The sequence below is a fragment of the Prunus avium genome, chromosome 1 (genome assembly GCF_965620075.1).
Source record: "Prunus avium chromosome 1, drPruAviu1.hap1.1, whole genome shotgun sequence".
NCBI classification, from domain to species: Eukaryota; Viridiplantae; Streptophyta; class Magnoliopsida; order Rosales; family Rosaceae; genus Prunus; species Prunus avium.
Window position 1 is genome coordinate 50,492,051 of NC_142284.1, and position 19,534 is coordinate 50,511,584.

At 38.6% G+C, this 19,534-nt stretch overlaps 2 protein-coding genes and 1 pseudogene across 2 annotated transcripts; all 3 read left to right on the plus strand.

Annotated features, from left to right (window-relative positions):
* Positions 1–63: 63 nt before the first annotated feature.
* On the plus strand, positions 64–2,673 carry LOC110761970 (uncharacterized). The gene is made up of 10 exons (XM_088246911.1): positions 64–248; positions 416–472; positions 610–625; positions 759–820; positions 1,507–1,537; positions 1,652–1,713; positions 1,833–1,932; positions 2,023–2,064; positions 2,169–2,311; positions 2,413–2,673. The coding sequence occupies exons 1-10, from the start codon at positions 64–66 to the stop codon at positions 2,630–2,632; spliced, it is 918 nt and encodes a 305-aa protein (XP_088103037.1). The 3' UTR covers positions 2,633–2,673.
* Positions 2,674–5,958: 3,285 nt separating this feature from the next.
* Positions 5,959–9,215, plus strand: LOC110761896 (agamous-like MADS-box protein AGL104; annotated as a pseudogene).
* A 1,229-nt stretch (positions 9,216–10,444) lies between these two features.
* LOC110761956 (uncharacterized) lies at positions 10,445–19,534 on the plus strand. The gene is made up of 3 exons (XM_021964540.2): positions 10,445–10,995; positions 16,581–18,531; positions 18,907–19,534. The coding sequence occupies exons 1-3, from the start codon at positions 10,480–10,482 to the stop codon at positions 19,296–19,298; spliced, it is 2,859 nt and encodes a 952-aa protein (XP_021820232.1). The 5' UTR covers positions 10,445–10,479; the 3' UTR covers positions 19,299–19,534.

A 19,534-nucleotide genomic window follows, 5' to 3' on the forward strand; every position in this document is an offset into this window, starting at 1 on the left:
AAAAGGAAAGGGGAGAAGAATTACAAAAAATTGTAAAAGCTAGCTTAGGAATAAATTAAAGGAATGGGGAGAGTGAAGCTTCAAATCAAGATGATTGAGAATACGACTAATAGACAAGTTACTTACTCAAAAAGAAGAAATGGACTTATCAAGAAAGCTTATGAACTCTCTGTTCTATGTGATGTTGATGTAGCTCTCATCATGTTTTCTCCATCTGGGAGACTCAGTCTCTTCTCTGGCAATAAAAGGTAACCATCTGACTGCTTCTATATGCATGATTAATCTTTTATAAGCTGCTCAATATTGGTAAAGGCAATAATTATTTTATTTTATATCCTATTACCTATTACTAGTTTACTAATATCATTAAATTAAAAATGATTAGTTTTCCTGTTTCTTCTGTTGTTTTGTGAAGCATTGAAGAGATTCTGGCACGCTATGTTAATCTTCCTGGGCATGAACGAGGAGGACGGTAAGGAGATCATCATCTGATTATGTATTGAACTTGTCACCATCAATATGGTGTTTGTGCTAATGGTTTTTCTTTTCCTTCTCTTGTTTGATGCTTCTTGTTCTTGGTTCCTATCAACTTTCTTTACCATTATAAAGCCTGCATAATCAAGAGGTAAGCAGCTAGCACTAAGTGCATAAATCTATATATATCATTCGAAAGAGACATATTATCTTGTGAACTTTTATGTATTATCAATCTTTACTTCTTTTAATTATTGATCGTTTGAGTGTGTTTAAATCTGCAGTTTCTCCAGCGCGTTCTTGTTAAGTTGAGGAGGGATGCTGATCAAACCCATCAAGCAAACAGGTCTTGGCTCCGTTCTTTTATTATATAATGTGATGTTCTCATTTTGATAAGACAATTTGCATGGTTAAAATTGTCAATACTTCAGTTATATTTTAGGGTAAATTGCTCAAATGGTGTTCAAATTTGTACCCGATTTACATTTTGGTCCCTAAACTAAATTATTCGTTCAAATGGTCCACCAACTCTTTATTAATCGGCACTTTGGTCCTACCGTTACATTTTCTGTTAAATTTAGTCATGTGAGCAGTACATGCTACATTTGTAGGAGTAAATAAGACTTTTGACCTATGTATCACCCCTTTATCACCACGGTATCACCTATGTGTCACCACTTTATCACCTATTTGGGGAACATAGGACGGTTATGGACGGTTTTACCCTTACATTTGACGGCAACATTAACATAATTTAACGGCAGGATCAATGGAGCGATTAATATAGAGTTGATAAACCATTTGAACGAATAATTTAATTGAGGGACCAAAATGTAAATCGGGTACAAATTTGAGGACTATTTGAGTAATTTACCCTATATTTGAAGATAAGATTCATGGAAACATAAAAGAAAGTAGGAATATATATATATATATATATATATATATATATATATATATATATATATATATATATATATATAAACATAAACGTTGTATTGACAATTTTCCATGTCATTTTGATGGATGCAGCCAAATCAGTACTGATTCTGATCAACTCGAGGTCAAGCACATGCAAGCAAGCAGTTGATATTGGCATACATTTTTTTTTTTTTTTATAACACTGGCATACATTCTTTAAGTACATGAAAATTGATTAACTTCTTATCAATTACAGGAGATTCAACAAGAAATCCTATGCTGCAAGTCACAAATAAAAGAAATGGAAAATCAACTAAGGTGCAATTTAATTCTTTGCACCTTGAAACCCTAAACTCTCCTATATGTTTTTAAATAATTAGTTTACAATTAGCAAAGCATATGCATTCATCTTATACACTAATAAGTTTCCAATGCAGGATCTTTAAAGGTGATCTCTCTGAAGTCACGACATTGCATGAGGCTGAGTACCGGGAGCAGATCCTTGAGGAAACTCTAAAACGTTTGCATGTGCGCAAGGTATGTATATATATATACATTCTACTGTGATTATAATATCAAGCCTAGCTGAACTTATAACTAATGGACAATTTAATTATGACAAAGCAGCAAATCGTGGAAGAGTATGATTCTTCTGCTACAGTACTACAGGTGTGTGTTATTTGGCATCATTATTATTAAGAACGAGGAATTAATGCATTAAGAATGTCAAGGAAAAAATATCAAATATATATATCATGAATTTGTGCATGTAGGTACGTGCACCTCCAGCTACAACAAATGTAGATGAATTTGTGACAGCAAGTCCACACAATATTCTGGTTGACTGGCTTCCACAAAGAGACCCACAAGTTCAGATTCTCAACTTCTTGAATGCAAATGGCCTTCTTCCCCTAAGGTGTTTATATCTTATTTATTAGCTATGGAAATTAATCAATTTCTTCTTTTTAATCAAATTATATAATTTTTCTTGTTGTTGTTGTTGTTGTTGGAATTCAGAGGTGAGGCGCAAAGTAGACTTGAAGTCATAGCAGCACCCCAGTCAACAACACTCCTTCATGGCATAAATCCTGAAGATCAGATGAACCCAGGCAGAGGCAGTAGTTTAGACGATGAGAATAACAACACTACTTTGCAACGTCCAGAGCTAGGACAAGTTATTGATGTCAACTTGTCCCAGTGGAATGAGTTCTACCAGACAAGTACTTCTTTTGCATGAAATTAATTAATGATCCTTGAAATAAAAATTTAATTCTCTCAGTTCTACATGCAAATTAGTTATTAGAGTTATATTAGAAATTTTTTAAATATTCATTTATCTTTATTATTAAAGTAGGAGAGTAACCATGGTTGGTAGATTGATGATTAGAAATTTAAATTTCTTTCCAGTTAATGAACTGATTTCTGCTTCACGTCCCAGAGGTCGAGTACTTGGAGAAATATATATGTCGTCTGATCAGTTCAATCCACCAACTTTCTTTGAGTACACCACCAAATCATCTGCATGATGATCAACAACAAAGATGACATTAAAATTACGACAAAGGTGACATCTGAATGTAGATAACGGGGAATTTTTTTATCCTTTTTAATGATTTCTTTTACCTCTTTCGATACAGTAAAATTTACTCATCTTGTCAGTGAAGAAAAATTGGTAAAATGTTTGATTTGGAGCTAACAAAAGTTACCGACCAGTAGCTATGGGCCCAAAGTCCCTACCTTGTTCCTCAACTGTTATATGGCCCAAAAAGAGTCGGGAGGCCTATCCCCCATCCTGCAACCTATGCTAACATAGTAATGATATGGATAAGTTTCAGATTCAATTCTATTATCTTTTGCTTTGAGAATCAAAGAAAGTTTTTTGGCATTTTTTTAAAAATATTCATTTTTCTCTTTATGGATAATAATATATTTATAAAAACATAATATACAAAAAAAACTATATCCTCAATCAGATACCTAACAAATATAGAACTCAGGTCCATGACAGTGACAAAATCTTGGCACTTGACAGTGACAAAATCTTGGCACTTGACAGTGACAAAAAGTCAAGTTAGATGACCTCTTCAATTGGTGTTTTTCAATTCCATGGTGGCTTTTAGAACAGTCTTTTAGGGATATCTTCTACATTTCTTCTTCCTCTTAATTTCTCCTTCAGATTCTTTATAACTGCTTTGGGTGCTATATGGATTAGATAGAGAAGAGTCGGTGTGCTAGAAGTTTCAAGTGAGGAGCAAGGCTGGCTTGTTCGAAGGACCAACAACAAAACTCAAATAAGCCATCGGATTTGTTGATGATAATATCATCAAGAACCTCTGTGCCATGAGATTCTCATGTCAAACAAAGTAGGGTAAATATTTAGTTATGCTCAGATACGCTCATATTTGCTCATATTTTTATTCTTCTCCAATATGGAGGTATTTATATAAGTACAATCCTAAATAAAATAGGAAATAAATCTCTATTACAATAAGACTAAATAATAATTGGTAAGTAACCAAAATTCTAATGAAATAAGGAACCAAAATCCTAACTAAGTAAGGACTCGCCAACACTCCCCCTCAAGTTGGGCAAAGATATTTCGCATGCCCAACTTGACAAGCGAGTCACAGAACACCATACGTGAGAAGCACCAATTGTAGAGAAGGTCTTTTCGTCAACCACGAGTGAAACAAGTGACAACATAAAGCAAAATTCACATTGAAAACACAAGAGCAAACCCTAAAAAATAGGACACATAGCAGAACACAGAAACCCTGTGAGCACGGCAGCAGATAAGGTAGAACACAGAAGCCCTGTGAGCACGGCAGAAGATAAGGCAAATAGCAGAACACAGAAACCCTGTGAGCACGGCAGCAGATAAGGCAGAACACAGAAGCCCTGTGAGCACGGCAGAAGATAAGGCAGAAACCAAACCCTAAAAAATAGGGTAAGGCAAGGCAAACACACTAGCAAAGGCATGAGCAACAATACTGGCACCATAACAAGCAGGAGCAACAAGACAGAGACATAACAGGCATCATCAACAGCAATACAAGGCATTGGCACTAGCAACAACAGAGACAACTTTTCTTCACTCCCCTTCTCCCCCTGAAGAGAAGGGGTCGATGGAGCCATATGATCAATGGTACTTGAGAAACATGCACTGACTAACACTGAGATGTAGCAGAATCAGCCATGGCAGATAGGTGGTTAAATTGCAGCGCAATAGATGAGCAGCGGTGTCACTCCCCCTCAAATCCGACGATTTATGAGAGTCGAGATTTGGAGAAAGTAACACCCAAATAAAGTTGCAACACTCCCCCTCAAATTCGACGCTGGTAAAGGGTCGAGATTTGAAAGAAGAGAAATTGAAATAATAGTAAAGAGACTCAAACATGCCAGTCTCGTGGCAGAAACAAATGCAAGAGGGGAAGGTGGTAGCATACGGTTGTCCCATGAAGAAAAAACTTCAGATTCAGAGAAGGAGAATAGTAAGGGAGGAAACCCAGCAAATCATGAACAGAGACAAAGACAAAGATAAGGTGCTCAAACAGGAAGCGGAAAGGCAACTCAAGAGAGCAGCCGAAGAAGACAGAGACCGGCAGAACAGTCAAAGGAAAGGCTCGGCGAGCGGTGACGAGGCTCGCGGAGGAAATCAACGGCTCAGTGAGCGGTGACGAGGCTCACGGAGGAAAGCAACTTGTTATGAAGTTTCAAAGATAGAGAAGCTGAGACATCAAGAAAGACCATAAGATGAAGACCCATGATGGGTTAGGAATGAGGAGTGCCAACGACTCTCAATTTGGCAGAGGTTATCACAGGGGAACACAGCGGAGCACAGCAAATACACAAATACGGTAGATGCACGAAGACAGGCACGAACACAGTAGAGGCATGAACACAACGGAGTACACAGTGGAACACAGCAAAGGCACAGGCACAAGAATCCTAAAAGAAATTAGGGCACACAGTAGAACACGGGTGGACACAACACACACAGGTCACCGGAAACGTTGGCTCTGATGCCATGTCAAACAAAGTAGGGTAAATATTTAGTTATGCTCAGATACGCTCATATTTGCTCATATTTTTATTCTTCTCCAATATGGAGGTATTTATATAAGTACAATCCTAAATAAAATAGGAAATAAATCTAAATTACAATAGAAAATATATCTAAATTACAATAGGAAATAAATCTCTATTACAATAAGACTAAATAATAATTGGTAAGTAACCAAAATTCTAATGAAATAAGGAACCAAAATCCTAACTAAGTAAGGACTCGCCAACATCTCAACCATATAAGCAGCAGCAGTAGCAATTGAATTTGGACATCTCTTTGACACTTCGGTTTACATGACAGGTGCTTAATTATCTTAAACACCCCACCAGCCATATCATTGTCATCATCCAACAGTTGTTCAAGCTCATCCCTTACCTGCAACAAGTAATACAGGAACACCTATTACGTACCTAGTATCCCAAAATAGCAAAATAGAAAAGGTAAGGTGCAAGAGCTAAAAGAAATTGTAAAAGCTAGTTTAGGAATAAATTAAAGGAATGGGGAGAGTGAAGCTTCAGATCAAGAGGATTGAGAATACGACTAATAGACAAGTCACTTTCTCAAAAATTAAAAGCGGACTTATCAAGAAAGCCTATGAACTCTCTGTTCTCTGTGATGTTGATGTAGCTCTTATCATGTTTTCTCCATCCGAGAGACTCAGTCTCTTTTCTGGCAATAAAAGGTAATCATCTGGCTGATTCTATATACATGTGTTAGTTGAAGGGAGAAGAGAGGCTTAGAGAATAGTTAGTTTACTATTTAGGACAATATTGTTTATGTGGAATAGAAAGCTTTTGAAAGGGTAACAAGATAATTTTATTTTATTAAGAAGGGTACAAGGCTTTAGAATTGGATACAAGAGTTGGCTGGGAGTTAGACAAGCTGTAGCTTCAGTTTTCACTTGATTACACAATTGGGCTGCTATTGCTATATATAGAGTAGCAATAACCAACTTAAAGATGACAAATATCTAGTGAAGTCGGTTATTGCATAGTAACCGACTTCTCAAACTGTTTTCCAGCCACAAGTTATAATATAAGTCTAGAATAGTCTAGTTACAATACATTAAATAATTAATAGGATGTTTCTAGAGTAGAGCTCAAATTTGACTTGTCTACTTTCACTCAATTTATCTAGATTTTTCTATATCATTCAAGATTTTTCTTTATTATTCAATGTGCATTACTTTTAACAACATGATTAATCTTTTATAAGCTGCTCAATATTGGTAAAGCTAGACAAGTATTATTTTATTTTACTAGTTCACTAATAATAAATTAAAAAATGATTATTTTTCCTGTTTCTTTTGTTGTTTTGTGAAGCATTGAAGAGATTCTGGCATGCTATGTTAATCTTCCTGAGCATGAACGGGGACGGTAAGGAGATGATCTGATTGTGTATGAACTTGTCATCATCAGTGTAGTGCTTGTGCTAATGGCTTTTCTTTTCCTCCTCTTGTTCGATGCTTGTTGTTCTTGGTTTCTATCAACGTTCTTTACAATTATAAAGTCTCCATAATCGAGAGGTAAGCAGCTAGTGCTAAGTACATATATATAATATAATATAATATATACATATATCATTCCGAAGAGCAGTGGCAGTGCCCCATGTTATCTTATGAACTTCTATGTTTTTCTATATCAATCTTTACTTGTTTTAATTATTCATTTGAGTGTTTTTTACCCCCCCCCCAAAAAAATTATTATTCATTTGAGTGTATTTAAATGTGCAGTTTCTCCAACGCGTTCTTGTTAAGTTGATGAGGGAAGCTGATCAAACATATCAAGCAACTAGGTCATGGCTCTGTTCTTTTATTAATGTGAGATGTGAGATGTTCTCATTTGGAGGGTTATTAATATTGTCAGTACTTATATTTGAAGATCAGATTCGCGGCAGCATAATGGAAAGTAGGATATATAAACATTTACGTTCTATTTACAATTTTCCATGTCATTTTGATGGATGCAGCCGAATCAGTACTGATTCTAATCAACTCGAGGTACCTTATGAAATAGAATTACTTTGTCAAAGCACATGCAAGCAAGCAGTTGATTGATTGGCAGCTTAATACATTCTTTAATTACCATAAAATTGATTTATTTCATATCAATTACAGGAGATTCAACAAGAAATCCTACAAGTAAAAGAAATGGAAAATCAACTGAGGTGCAATTTAATTCTTTGCACCTTGCTGAAACCCTAAACTCTCCTATATGTTTTTAAATAATTAGTTTCAATTAGCCAGCATCACATGCATTCATCTTATAAGCTAAGTGTCCATTGCAGGATCTTTGAAGGAGATCTCTCTGAAGTCACGACATTGCATGTGGCTGAGTATCTCGACAGCAGATCCTTGAGGAAACTCTAAAACGTTTGCATGTGCGCAAGGTATGTATATACATATTCTATTGTCATTATAATAATATATATCAATCCCTGCTGAACTTATAACTACTGGACAATTTATGGCAAAGCAGCAAGTCCTTAGGAGTATCATTCTTCTGCTACAGTACTACAGGTGTGCTAGAAGATCTTTAGAAGAAAAAAAAAACATGTGTATGTCGAAATATATATATATATATATGTGTGTGTGTGTGTGTGTTGAATTGTGTATGTAGGTACATGCACCTCCAGCTACAACAAATGTAGATGAATTTGTTACAGCAAGTCCACACAATATGCTAGTTGACTGGCTTCCACAAAGAGACCTTCAGAGCCTCAACTTTTTGAATGCAAATGGCTTTCTTCCCCCAAGGTTATTAATTAGCTATGGAAATGAATCAATTTCTCCTTTTAAATCATATTTTTTTAATAGTTTAATTTTGTGGGAATTCAGAGATGAGGCGCGAAGTAGACTTGAAGTCATAGCAGCACCCCAGTCATCAACGCTCCTTCATGGCATAAATCTTGAAGATCATATGAACCCAGGCAGTGGTTTAGACGATGAGAATAACAACACTACTTCACAACATCCAGAGCTGGGACAAGTTATGGATATCAACTTGTCCTCGTGGAAAGAGTTCTACCCGATAGGTACTTGTTTTGCATATAATAATGTTCCTTAAAAAAAATTTAATTTTCTAGAAAGTTGCAACTCATGAGGAGGAAAAAGATATATATAGTCCATCCAAATTTAGTCATACAAGGACAAAAACGCATGCATGTGTCAGTGCTGTATTTTTATTATTAAAGTAAGAGTAACCATGGTTGACTAATTAGATATGTATATTTATTTCCAGGTAATGAACTGTTTCCTCCACCACATCCGAGAGGAGGAGCACTCCAGGAAAAAAGTGCCTTAATGCATTTCCTCCTAAATCAACTGTTCGTTTTCCTTGAAAAAAGACCTAATATAGAGTCAATGTACGTGAAAAGGTACATAAACAAATAAATAAATAAATAACAAGTAACCCTTGTTGCTATCTAAACCAATAGACTTACAATTATATGAGCTTCCAATAGGATACTATATAAAGGCCTCTTAGCTAGCTAAACCAACCAACCAAGACATTTTCTCATGCAACTTTTGAAGCACTCGAATTATATTGCTCTGCAGTGCTAAATAAATGGCTGGAACTGGAAATCCGAGATCTCAAAGCTTTCGCGGTCTTGGTCTAGTTCTTCTCCTCCTTCTGCTGTTGAGTTTTAGTCCTGTTGGGTAAATGGAAGCTCGGCCATTGACCAAGGAAAGAGGGACAATGGAGGGTTTGTCAGTTGGGATGATGAAGAGTTCAGGGCCAAGCAAAGGTGGTAGAGGACACACAGAGGCAGGCTGCATGCTCGGATTCTACCTGATCATTCAAAATTCTAAATAAAAGTGAGGAGAAGAAACCCAAAACACTCAGAAGGACATCAAAGTAATTTAATAATCAAAATTAAACTCAACAAAGCAGCTGTCCTGTTTTGGGTTTTTTTGTATAGAAATTAAATGGTATAGGGTTTATCAATATCACTAGTTCTAACTTCTATGAATGAGTATATAACTAAATACCTCTTTAAATATTCAAATATATTTAAAAAGTATATTCACACGGTTATACTCATTTAAATATTCAGATATATTTACATCAGCTATATTCCTTGAGATTGTAAGCTATGGTGATGATGGTCTCCGTTTCATTACTTCTTTGAGAAAAAGCACCCGTCTAAATTATCATGCCATTGATGAAAGCAATTTAGATTTTCTGATATTGATTATTTTTATGTGGAAACGTTAATTCACAAGAGAAGAAACTTGTTCTCTTGTATGAAAGACAAAGGGAATGGAATAGGACTTTTTCTGATATTAATTTCTCTTCATATTAGACCTGCAGCAAGCAAAAGTGGCTTTATACAGATAGCCACCGACTCAACACATTAATAAACACAACTACCACCAAGCCTGTTAATTTTTACTATTTAAAACACCAACCAACCAAAACAGCCATAATAATAATAAAGTCTAGATTATTCTCAACAGCCATTGACGAAAATCGTCTGCAGGTTGTATTGACACGAATACGAACACGAATACAAATACGAATATAATATGACATGTTAAACAAGAAAATAACATATCAAATTAGTGTCAAACTTAGTACGCTTGTCGATCAAATAAGACGTTGCGAGTACGTGCTCCTCTGCCTTTTGTACACCAATATATGCTTCACTCGTTTTTGGTACCCTAATACTTGTTGATCAACTTTGAGATCTATGGCAAGCATCAAATCATGTGGAAGCCTAGCACATTATGAAAAAATATATTCATAAGATGATGTGTCACTGTCATTGGTGGGTGATTAGAAATGAAATCCAGGTCAGAATAGTCAACAAATCAGGAAATTGAAAGAATCCCACTAGACACCTGATCTGACCAAATCAGGAAATTGAAAGAATCCCACTAGACACCTGATCTGACCAAATCCCTGAAAGCAAAATTTAAGTTCAATAATGGCCCGTAGCACTCCAAATTTGACGAGGAGCATGTAATATATGTACCTGCAAAATTGAAGCTCAACAGGAAACCCCAAGAGATAGCTATGAATTCCCACTTCCATCTATTGCCTCAGACGTTTGCCATAATATTATGTGTTATTGTAAATATTTTTCCGACAGTAGACTCAGCCATTGCAAGCAATATTTCTACAGACAAGGAGGCCTTGATCTCATTCAAGTCAGGGGTCAATCTCCCTCCATCTTTCTGGGACCAAAACTCATCGCCCTGCTCCAACTGGACTGGAGTTGCATGCAACCAAATTGGGCAGACTCAGAGAGTTGTGTCTCTTAATCTTTCGGGCTTGGGACTTGCAGGGACCATAAGCCCCCATGTTGGTAAGTTGACAAAACTTCAAGTCTTGAATTTGGCACGAAACAATCTCCATGGTCCGATCCCATCATCCATAAGCAACCTCTCTTCCACCCTCACACATTTAAATTTAGGCACAAATAGTCTCAGTGGTACAATACCGAGTGAATTTGGTTTCCTTTATAAACTCAAGGAACTTGATCTCTCCGGTAACCAACTCAATGGGACTGTTTCCCTGTCCATATACAACATCTCTGTTGTGCGGAAGCGTCAATCGAGTGCGAGTGAAAAATAAACACAACTAGCAGGAGATAAAATGAACACAAACAACACCAACAAGAACACCAAGATTTATACTGGTTCGGCAATGCCTACATCCAGTTTGGAGACGACGGAGTATTCCACTATAATCAATGAGAACATACAACAGTGTTTATCACTCAATTTCCCAAAGACCCAAATAACCCAAGCTCACACATTTACAATAGGAAGAGAAACTGAAAATACAAAGCAAAGACAACTTGAGAGAATTTTCTTCTCTCTGCCGAATGGCTTCTTGCTGTTTCTCTCCCTCTACTTCCCTCCTTCAGCTGCTGCCATGCTTCTCAATTTATAGAGAAGCCAACGGGTGAAGGCCAGCTAGTCAAATTATGAGGCCAACTATGAAGTCAGAAAGCCAGCCAAGTTTGCATGGCTTTTGTCTCCCACGTGCTCCCATCTTCTGCCAAAGCTTCAATATTCCTCTGCAAAGGCTCTGCAAGGTTGTTATTCTCCTACAAAGCTGCTGCCACCACTTGACAGCATCCACCCACAATATTTGGTCGGCTGACACAATTCTTCCTTTGGCCATGTGATGGCTAGTGTGGCAGCCATCATGAAGAAACTATCAACACACGTGGGTGCAATTTGAGCCAATAATCAACAATCTCCACCTTGGCTCAAATTGTACCAAACTCGTAATACTCCCAATGGTCGTCTCCCAATCCCCCACGGGGCAATCAACAAATTTTACAAATTCCAATCAAGTCTAAGCAATGCTTAAACTTGAGCAACGAAACTGGTTTCGTCAACATATCTGCAGGATTGTTGGTGGTTCCAATCTTCTCAAGAAGAATATCTCCCTCTTCAATAATCTCACGAACAAAATGGAACCTCACGTCAATGTGTTTCGTACGTGCATGATGAACTTGATTCTTTGCTAAATAAATAGCACTCTGACTGTCGCAATACACATCCACATGGTCCTGTTGAACCCCTAAGTCATCAAGCAACCCTTGAAGCCAGATGGCTTCCTTTATAGCTTCTGTTACCGCCATGTATTCAGCCTCAGTAGTCGACAAAGCAACAGTAGATTGCAGAATCGACCTCCAACTTACTGGACCTCCAGCAATAGTGAATACAAAACCTGTAGTGGACCTACGCTTGTCCAAATCACCTGCGTAATCAGAATCTACGTATCCAACAACACATTGACCATTAACTTTATCCTGCTGAAACAATAAACCAACATCCACAGTACCCAGAATATACCGTAGAATCCATTTCACAGCTTGCCAGTGCCCTTTTCCTGGATTATGCATATATCTACTGACAATACTAACAGCTTGTGAAATATCAGGCCTAGTACACACCATAGCATACATCAAACTACCAACAGCACTTGCATATGGAATTTGAGCCATGTAATGACTCTCCTCATCAGTATTAGGAGACATAGAAGCACTAAGTTTGAAATGAGGGGCAAGAGGTGTACTAACCGGTTTTGAATTTTCATTCATCCCGAAACGTTGTAGTACCTTCTTCAAATACTGCTTCTGACACAGACTAATCTTGCCTTTCGCTCTATCTCTTTCAATTTCCATACCCAGTATCTTCCGAGCTTCTCCCAAGTCCTTCATCTCAAATTCATTACTGAGTTGAGTCTTCAACCTTTCAATCTCCACTTTGCTTTTACATGCTATCAACATATCATCAACATATAAAAGCAGATAAATGAAGGATCCATCTTGTAGCTTGCGAAAGTATACACAATGGTCATAATGACTTCTTGTGTACTCATGCCCGATCATAAACCTATCAAATCGCTTGTACCATTGTCTTGGAGACTGCTTCAAGCCATACAATGATTTTTGCAATTTGCAAACCCAATTTTCCTTGCCAGCAATCTTAAAACCTTCTGGCTGAGACATATAAATCTCTTCCTCCAAATCACCGTGTAAGAACGCCGTCTTGACATCAAGTTGAGCTAACTCGAGGTCAAACTGCACAACCAAAGCCAACAAAATACGAATAGAAGAATGTTTTACTACAGGAGAAAATACCTCGTTGTAGTCAATGCCTTCCTTCTGAGCGTAGCCTTTAGCTACCAATCTGGCTTTGAATCTTACATTGTCTTTTCCCAAAGATTCCATCTTCTTGGCATAAACCCATTTGCAACCAATTGCTTTCTTCCCCTTTGGTAACTGAACCAGCTTCCAAGTCTCATTTTTATGAAGAGATTTCATCTCCTCATCCATAGATTTCTTCCACTCCACGTTCTCTGAACTTCTGACAGCTTCTTTGAAGGCGGATGGAATATCATCTTCAATAACAGGAAGTGCATATGCCACAATATCAGTAAACCGAGCAGGCTTCCGAATTTCCCTTCTCTGTCTTCTGATTGCAATAAAATCTTGTTGCTGTGGAGGCTCTTGGGTAGGTGCCTCCTCTTCATCGTCCTCATCATCAGAATCAACTGCAGGACTAGTGTCTGTAACATCAGACCTTACTGGAACAACCGGAGTCTTTAGTAACTCCACCTGCTTTGAACTACTCATGGTCTTGGTCGCTTCAGTTTCACCTTCATGCTTGTTCTGATTAACCATAGCAGCCTCATCAAAAGTCACATCTCTGCTTACAACAAATTTCTTCTCATCTGGACACCAGAGTCGGTATCCCTTCACGCCAGTGCTAAAGCCCATAAATAGAGCTTTCTTTGCTCTTGGATCCAACTTGCTTTCCCTGACATGATAGTAAGCAGAACAACCAAATATGTGTAAATACTTGTAATCAGTACAAGGTTTACCAGACCATACCTCCATGGGCGTTTTGCCCTCGTTCGCAGCAGCCGGCAACCGATTAATGAGATGGCTTGCATAAGTAATCGCCTCAGCCCAAAACGCCATGCCTAAACCAGCATTAGACAACATACACCGAACTTTCTCAAGCAAAGTACGGTTCATGCGCTCCGCCACCCCATTCTGTTGCGGTGTCTCCCTAACCGTGAAGTGCCTCACAATACCCTCATCTTGACAAACTTTCAAGAAAGGATCAGACTTATATTCACCACCATTGTCTGATCTGAGAGTCTTGATCTTTCGACCGCTTTGCATTTCAATCATCTTTTTCCACTTCAGGAATATCTTTAAGACTTCATCTTTACGCTTCATGGTGTACACCCATATTCTTCTAGAGAAGTCATCAACAAAGGAGACAAAATAATGGCTACCTCCCCAAGATGCATTCTTGGAAGGTCCCCAAACATCAGTGTGAACATAATCAAGAATGCCTTTAGTGTTGTGAATAGCAGTGCCAAATTTTACTCTAGTTTGCTTACCCAACACACAGTGTTCACAGAATTCCAATTTGCATGCCTTTGCACCTTTCAATAAGCCTTGCTTCACCAATCCTTGCAACGCTTTTTCACCAGCATGCCCAAGACGCATATGCCATAACCTCGTAGTGTCTGTGCTATCTGCGTCAGCAGCTTCGGTGACAGCTGCTCCACCAATAACTGTACTCCCCTGCAAGAAATACAAGTTATTTCGTCTTGTACCTTTCATCACCACCAGTGCCCCGTACACAGCTTTAAGAACTCCACCCTCCATGGTGATCTTGAGACCCTTGGATTCCAAAGCGCCCAATGAGATGAGATTCTTCTTCATATCCGGTACATACCGAACATCACTCAATTCTCTGACTGTTCCATTATGCATCTTCAAACAGATTTTGCCTATTCCTTGTGTTTTGCAGGCATTATTATTGCCCATCAAAACAACTCCACCATCCAGCTCCTCGAAGCTAGAAAACCATTCCCGAATGGGACACATATGATAGGTGCAACCTGAATCCAAAATCCACTCCTCGGAGTGACCATCAGCAGATGAACTAGCCAAAGCAAACTCGAAATCATCATCTCCAGATTTTGCAACATTTGCTTCAGAACTCGCTTTCTCCTTCTCTTTGTTCTTCAATTTGGGGCAGTCTTTCTTCCAATGACCCTTTTGGCGACAAAAGGCACATTCGTCTTTAGCAGGAAACTTCCCTCGCGACTTTGAACGAGATTTTCCCCGCTTCCCAGATTTTCTTTCCTCTGTTCGACCCCTTGCAACAAGTGCCTCGGTTTGTGAATTGTGAGTCTTCTGATCCCTTTTACGACACTCATGATTCACCAATGCCGCAGACACCTCCTCAAGTTTCACCTCGGATTTTCCATACAACAAAGTAGTTGTCAAATGATCATAATCATCAGGCAATGAATTTAACAAACATAGTGCCTTATCCTCGTCAGGAATTTTCACATCAAGGTTTGCTAAATCAGCAAGTATTTTATTATAATCATTGAGGTGTTCATGCATAGAAATACCTGGACGATACTGAAATCGGAAGAGTCGCTTCTTCAAGAAGAGCCGATTTTCTGCACTCTTGGTCATATACTTCTCCTCCAATTTCGTCCAAAACTCCTTAGCAGAAGTTTCCTTCATATATGGGTATTTCAACTCTTTATCAAGGAATGATCGAATAGTGGCACAAGCATGAAGATTAATTCGCGTCCACTGCTTGTTATCAATATCTTCTGGTTTATCCTCCAGAACTATATCCAATTCTTGTTGATACAACACATCCATAACTTCACATTGCCACATACCAAAACTATTAGAGCCATTGAATTTCTCAACCTCTAACCTTGTAGTGGCGATTGGATGTCTATTGGATGTAGGTGCCGACGAAGATGATGCCGACTCCTTCTCCTTCACAGATTCATCTTTATCTCCAGCCATCAAATCCACTCGGCACTATTCACGGCTACTGTAGCAAATCACTATTCACGGCACTGTAGAACCGGTACTGTTCACAGTACTGTAGCACGCCAATTTCCCCAGTCGAAACTGGAGCTCTGATACCACTTGTTGTGCGGAAGCGTCAATCGAGTGCGAGTGAAAAATAAACACAACTAGCAGGAGATAAAATGAACACAAACAACACCAACAAGAACACCAAGATTTATACTGGTTCGGCAATGCCTACATCCAGTTTGGAGACGACGGAGTATTCCACTATAATCAATGAGAACATACAACAGTGTTTATCACTCAATTTCCCAAAGACCCAAATAACCCAAGCTCACACATTTACAATAGGAAGAGAAACTGAAAATACAAAGCAAAGACAACTTGAGAGAATTTTCTTCTCTCTGCCGAATGGCTTCTTGCTGTTTCTCTCCCTCTACTTCCCTCCTTCAGCTGCTGCCATGCTTCTCAATTTATAGAGAAGCCAACGGGTGAAGGCCAGCTAGTCAAATTATGAGGCCAACTATGAAGTCAGAAAGCCAGCCAAGTTTGCATGGCTTTTGTCTCCCACGTGCTCCCATCTTCTGCCAAAGCTTCAATATTCCTCTGCAAAGGCTCTGCAAGGTTGTTATTCTCCTACAAAGCTGCTGCCACCACTTGACAGCATCCACCCACAATATTTGGTCGGCTGACACAATTCTTCCTTTGGCCATGTGATGGCTAGTGTGGCAGCCATCATGAAGAAACTATCAACACACGTGGGTGCAATTTGAGCCAATAATCAACAATCTCTTCTCTAGTTCTGTTCACTGTAGCTTCAAATCAACTGTGGGGTGAGATTCCAAGCAATATTGGTCACACACTTCCGAATCTTCTATACTTTAGAAACTGTTTTAATCTATTCACCGGAAATATTCCAGTGTCTTTGCACAATGTCTCCGGCATTCGATCAATTCGAATGTCCAACAACTTTCTTGAAGGAACGGTTCCACCAGGCCTCGGGAATTTGCCATTCCTTGAGATGTACAACATTGGTTTCAATCGGATTGTAAGCTATGGTGATGATGGTATCAGTTTCATTACTTCTTTGACAAATAGCACCCGTCTAAATTATCTTGCCATTGACGAAAATCGTCTGCAGGGTGTAATTCCAGAGTCCATTGGCAATCTCTCCAAGGTTCTCTCAAAGTTATACATAGGAGGCAACCGAATTTACGGTAACATACCAGCATCAATTTGTCAACTCAGTGGTTTAGCTTTGCTAAATGTAAGCTACAATTCAATTTCGGGTGAAATTCCATCTGAAATAGGCCAGCTGGAAGAGCTGCAAATGCTTGGTTTAGCCAGAAACAAAATGTCTGGCCTAATACCAAACTCCCTACGTAATCTCAGAAAGTTGAACCACGTTGATTTATCTGGAAATTACTTTGTTGGCCATGTACCCCCTAGTTTTGCAAGCTTTGAGAAATTGCTTTCCGTGGACTTATCAAACAATTTGCTCAATGGAACCATTCCAAGAGAAATTCTAAACCTCCCTAGTTTGAGCACCATTCTGAATTTGTCTAACAACTTTCTAAGTGGACCTTTGCCTGAAATTGGGTTACTACAAAGTGTTGTCGCTGTAGACCTCTCTGACAATGCCTTATCTGGATCCATTCCCAGCTCATTTGCAAAGTGTACAAGCTTGGAGGAGTTGTTCATGGCCAGAAATACACTCTCTGGTTCTCTTCCAAATGCCCTGGCAGAAATGAGAGGTCTTGAGATTCTAGACCTCTCCTCAAACCAGCTCTCTGGGTCCATTCCTGATGAACTTAAGGAGCTACATGCCCTTAGCTACTTGAACCTCTCCTTTAATCACTTGGAAGGAGTAATTCCCAATGGTGGAGTGTTTGTTAAAAATACCTCTAATGTCCATCTAGAAGGCAACCCAAAACTTTGCCTGCACGGGCCATGTGTGAAGAAGAGTGGCAGTCAGGGGAGAAAAATACTGGTCCTAGTACTTATCATTGCTGCTGTTCTGGCTACACTAGCAATATGTACTGTGGTTGGTTGTTTGCTTTATTTTAGGAAAAACAAAGGCTCCGGCTACGAAGCAACAAGTAGAGAAACTAGTTCTTCTGACTTATTAAATGGGAAGCATCAAATGGTCACATATGAAGAGCTACGTGTGGCAACTGGTAATTTCAACCAGGAAAACTTGATTGGAAATGGGGGCTTTGGGTTTGTGTATAAAGGGTATTTAAGAGAAGGAATTGATGTCGCAGTGAAAGTGCTTGATGTACAAATTAAAGGCTCCTGGAAGAGCTTTTTGGCGGAGTGCGAGGCGCTGAGGAGTGTGAGGCACAGAAATCTTGTTAAGCTGATCACATCATGCTCCAGCTTGGACTTCAAGAACATGGAGTTTCTGGCTTTGGTTTATGAGTATCTGAGTAATGGGAGCTTGGAAGACTGGATAAACGGCAAGAGAAAAAATGCAGATGGAGATGCATTGAACATTGTGGAGAGACTGAATGTGGCCATTGATGTTGCTTGTGGATTGGACTATTTGCATCATGATTGTGAAGTTCCAGTGGTGCACTGTGATTTAAAGCCCAGCAACATTCTCTTGGACACAGATATGACCGCAAAGATTGGAGATTTTGGACTAGCTAAGTTGCTGATGGAGAGAACAATGAGCACTCAACATTCCCTTAGCTCCACAAATTTCCTAAAGGGTTCTATTGGATACATACCCCCAGGTTAGTACTAATCAAACTGCCCTCTTTTGATTAAGTACTTTATACAGTTGATATCACTTTGGTGGTCATTACCCACTTCAAATAATTCAGAATTATTTCCACACTTGAAAAGTTATTTAGTTAGGTTCAATATTTCATGATCTTCCATCATACTAAGTTATCATTTTTTTAAAAATAATTAGTGTTTTGTGTTAAGTTCTAATTTACAGTACATGCTACATTATCGAAATTTTATGCATGGTGGTATTGATATTTGATCAATATTCATAACATCGATTAAGTATTGTTAATGTATCAAATATTGTAGATTGATAATCGGTAGCAATTAATATCACCATGTAGTTATGCTGACTTTGAGATTGAACTACAATGTAGAGTATGGGTTTGGACAAAAACCATCGACAGCAGGAGATGCATACAATTTTGGTGTAATGCTGTTGGAGCTCTTTACTGGGAAAAGCCCAACCCATGAAAGATTCACAGGGGACCAAAACCTCATCAGATGGGTGCAGTCAAGTTTCCCTCACAACATGACCAAAGTGATAGACTCTCAGATGCTAGACCTCATGCACTATCTGCCCAATGAAGACCCAAGAACCATCCCAGAACTAGAACGTAATTGCTTGATCTCAATTCTGGAGGTTGGCCTCTCTTGCAGTTGTGCCTTGCCTGATGCCCGCATTAGCCTGAGGGAAGCCCTTTACAAACTGGAAACTGCTAGACACACCCTTTTCAGTCTTGGTCACGTGGAGAGTGTTAGGCATTAACTTTAACAACAATTGCATGTTGTTGAATGTAGAAATTACAATAAGTTAACAGTTTGGATAGTGAAATTGGCTATAAAGCCTGAACTTTTGGGTTTAATTTTGATTATGGGTATAGTAGTTCTGTGAATTGTTTAAATTAGGGCTTATTAATGTTTTGTCAATGGGGGATTAGGTTTACCGTGAATAATGGGTTGTTGTCAAATAACATCACAAGAACTCTTCCTAAAAATCTCAGT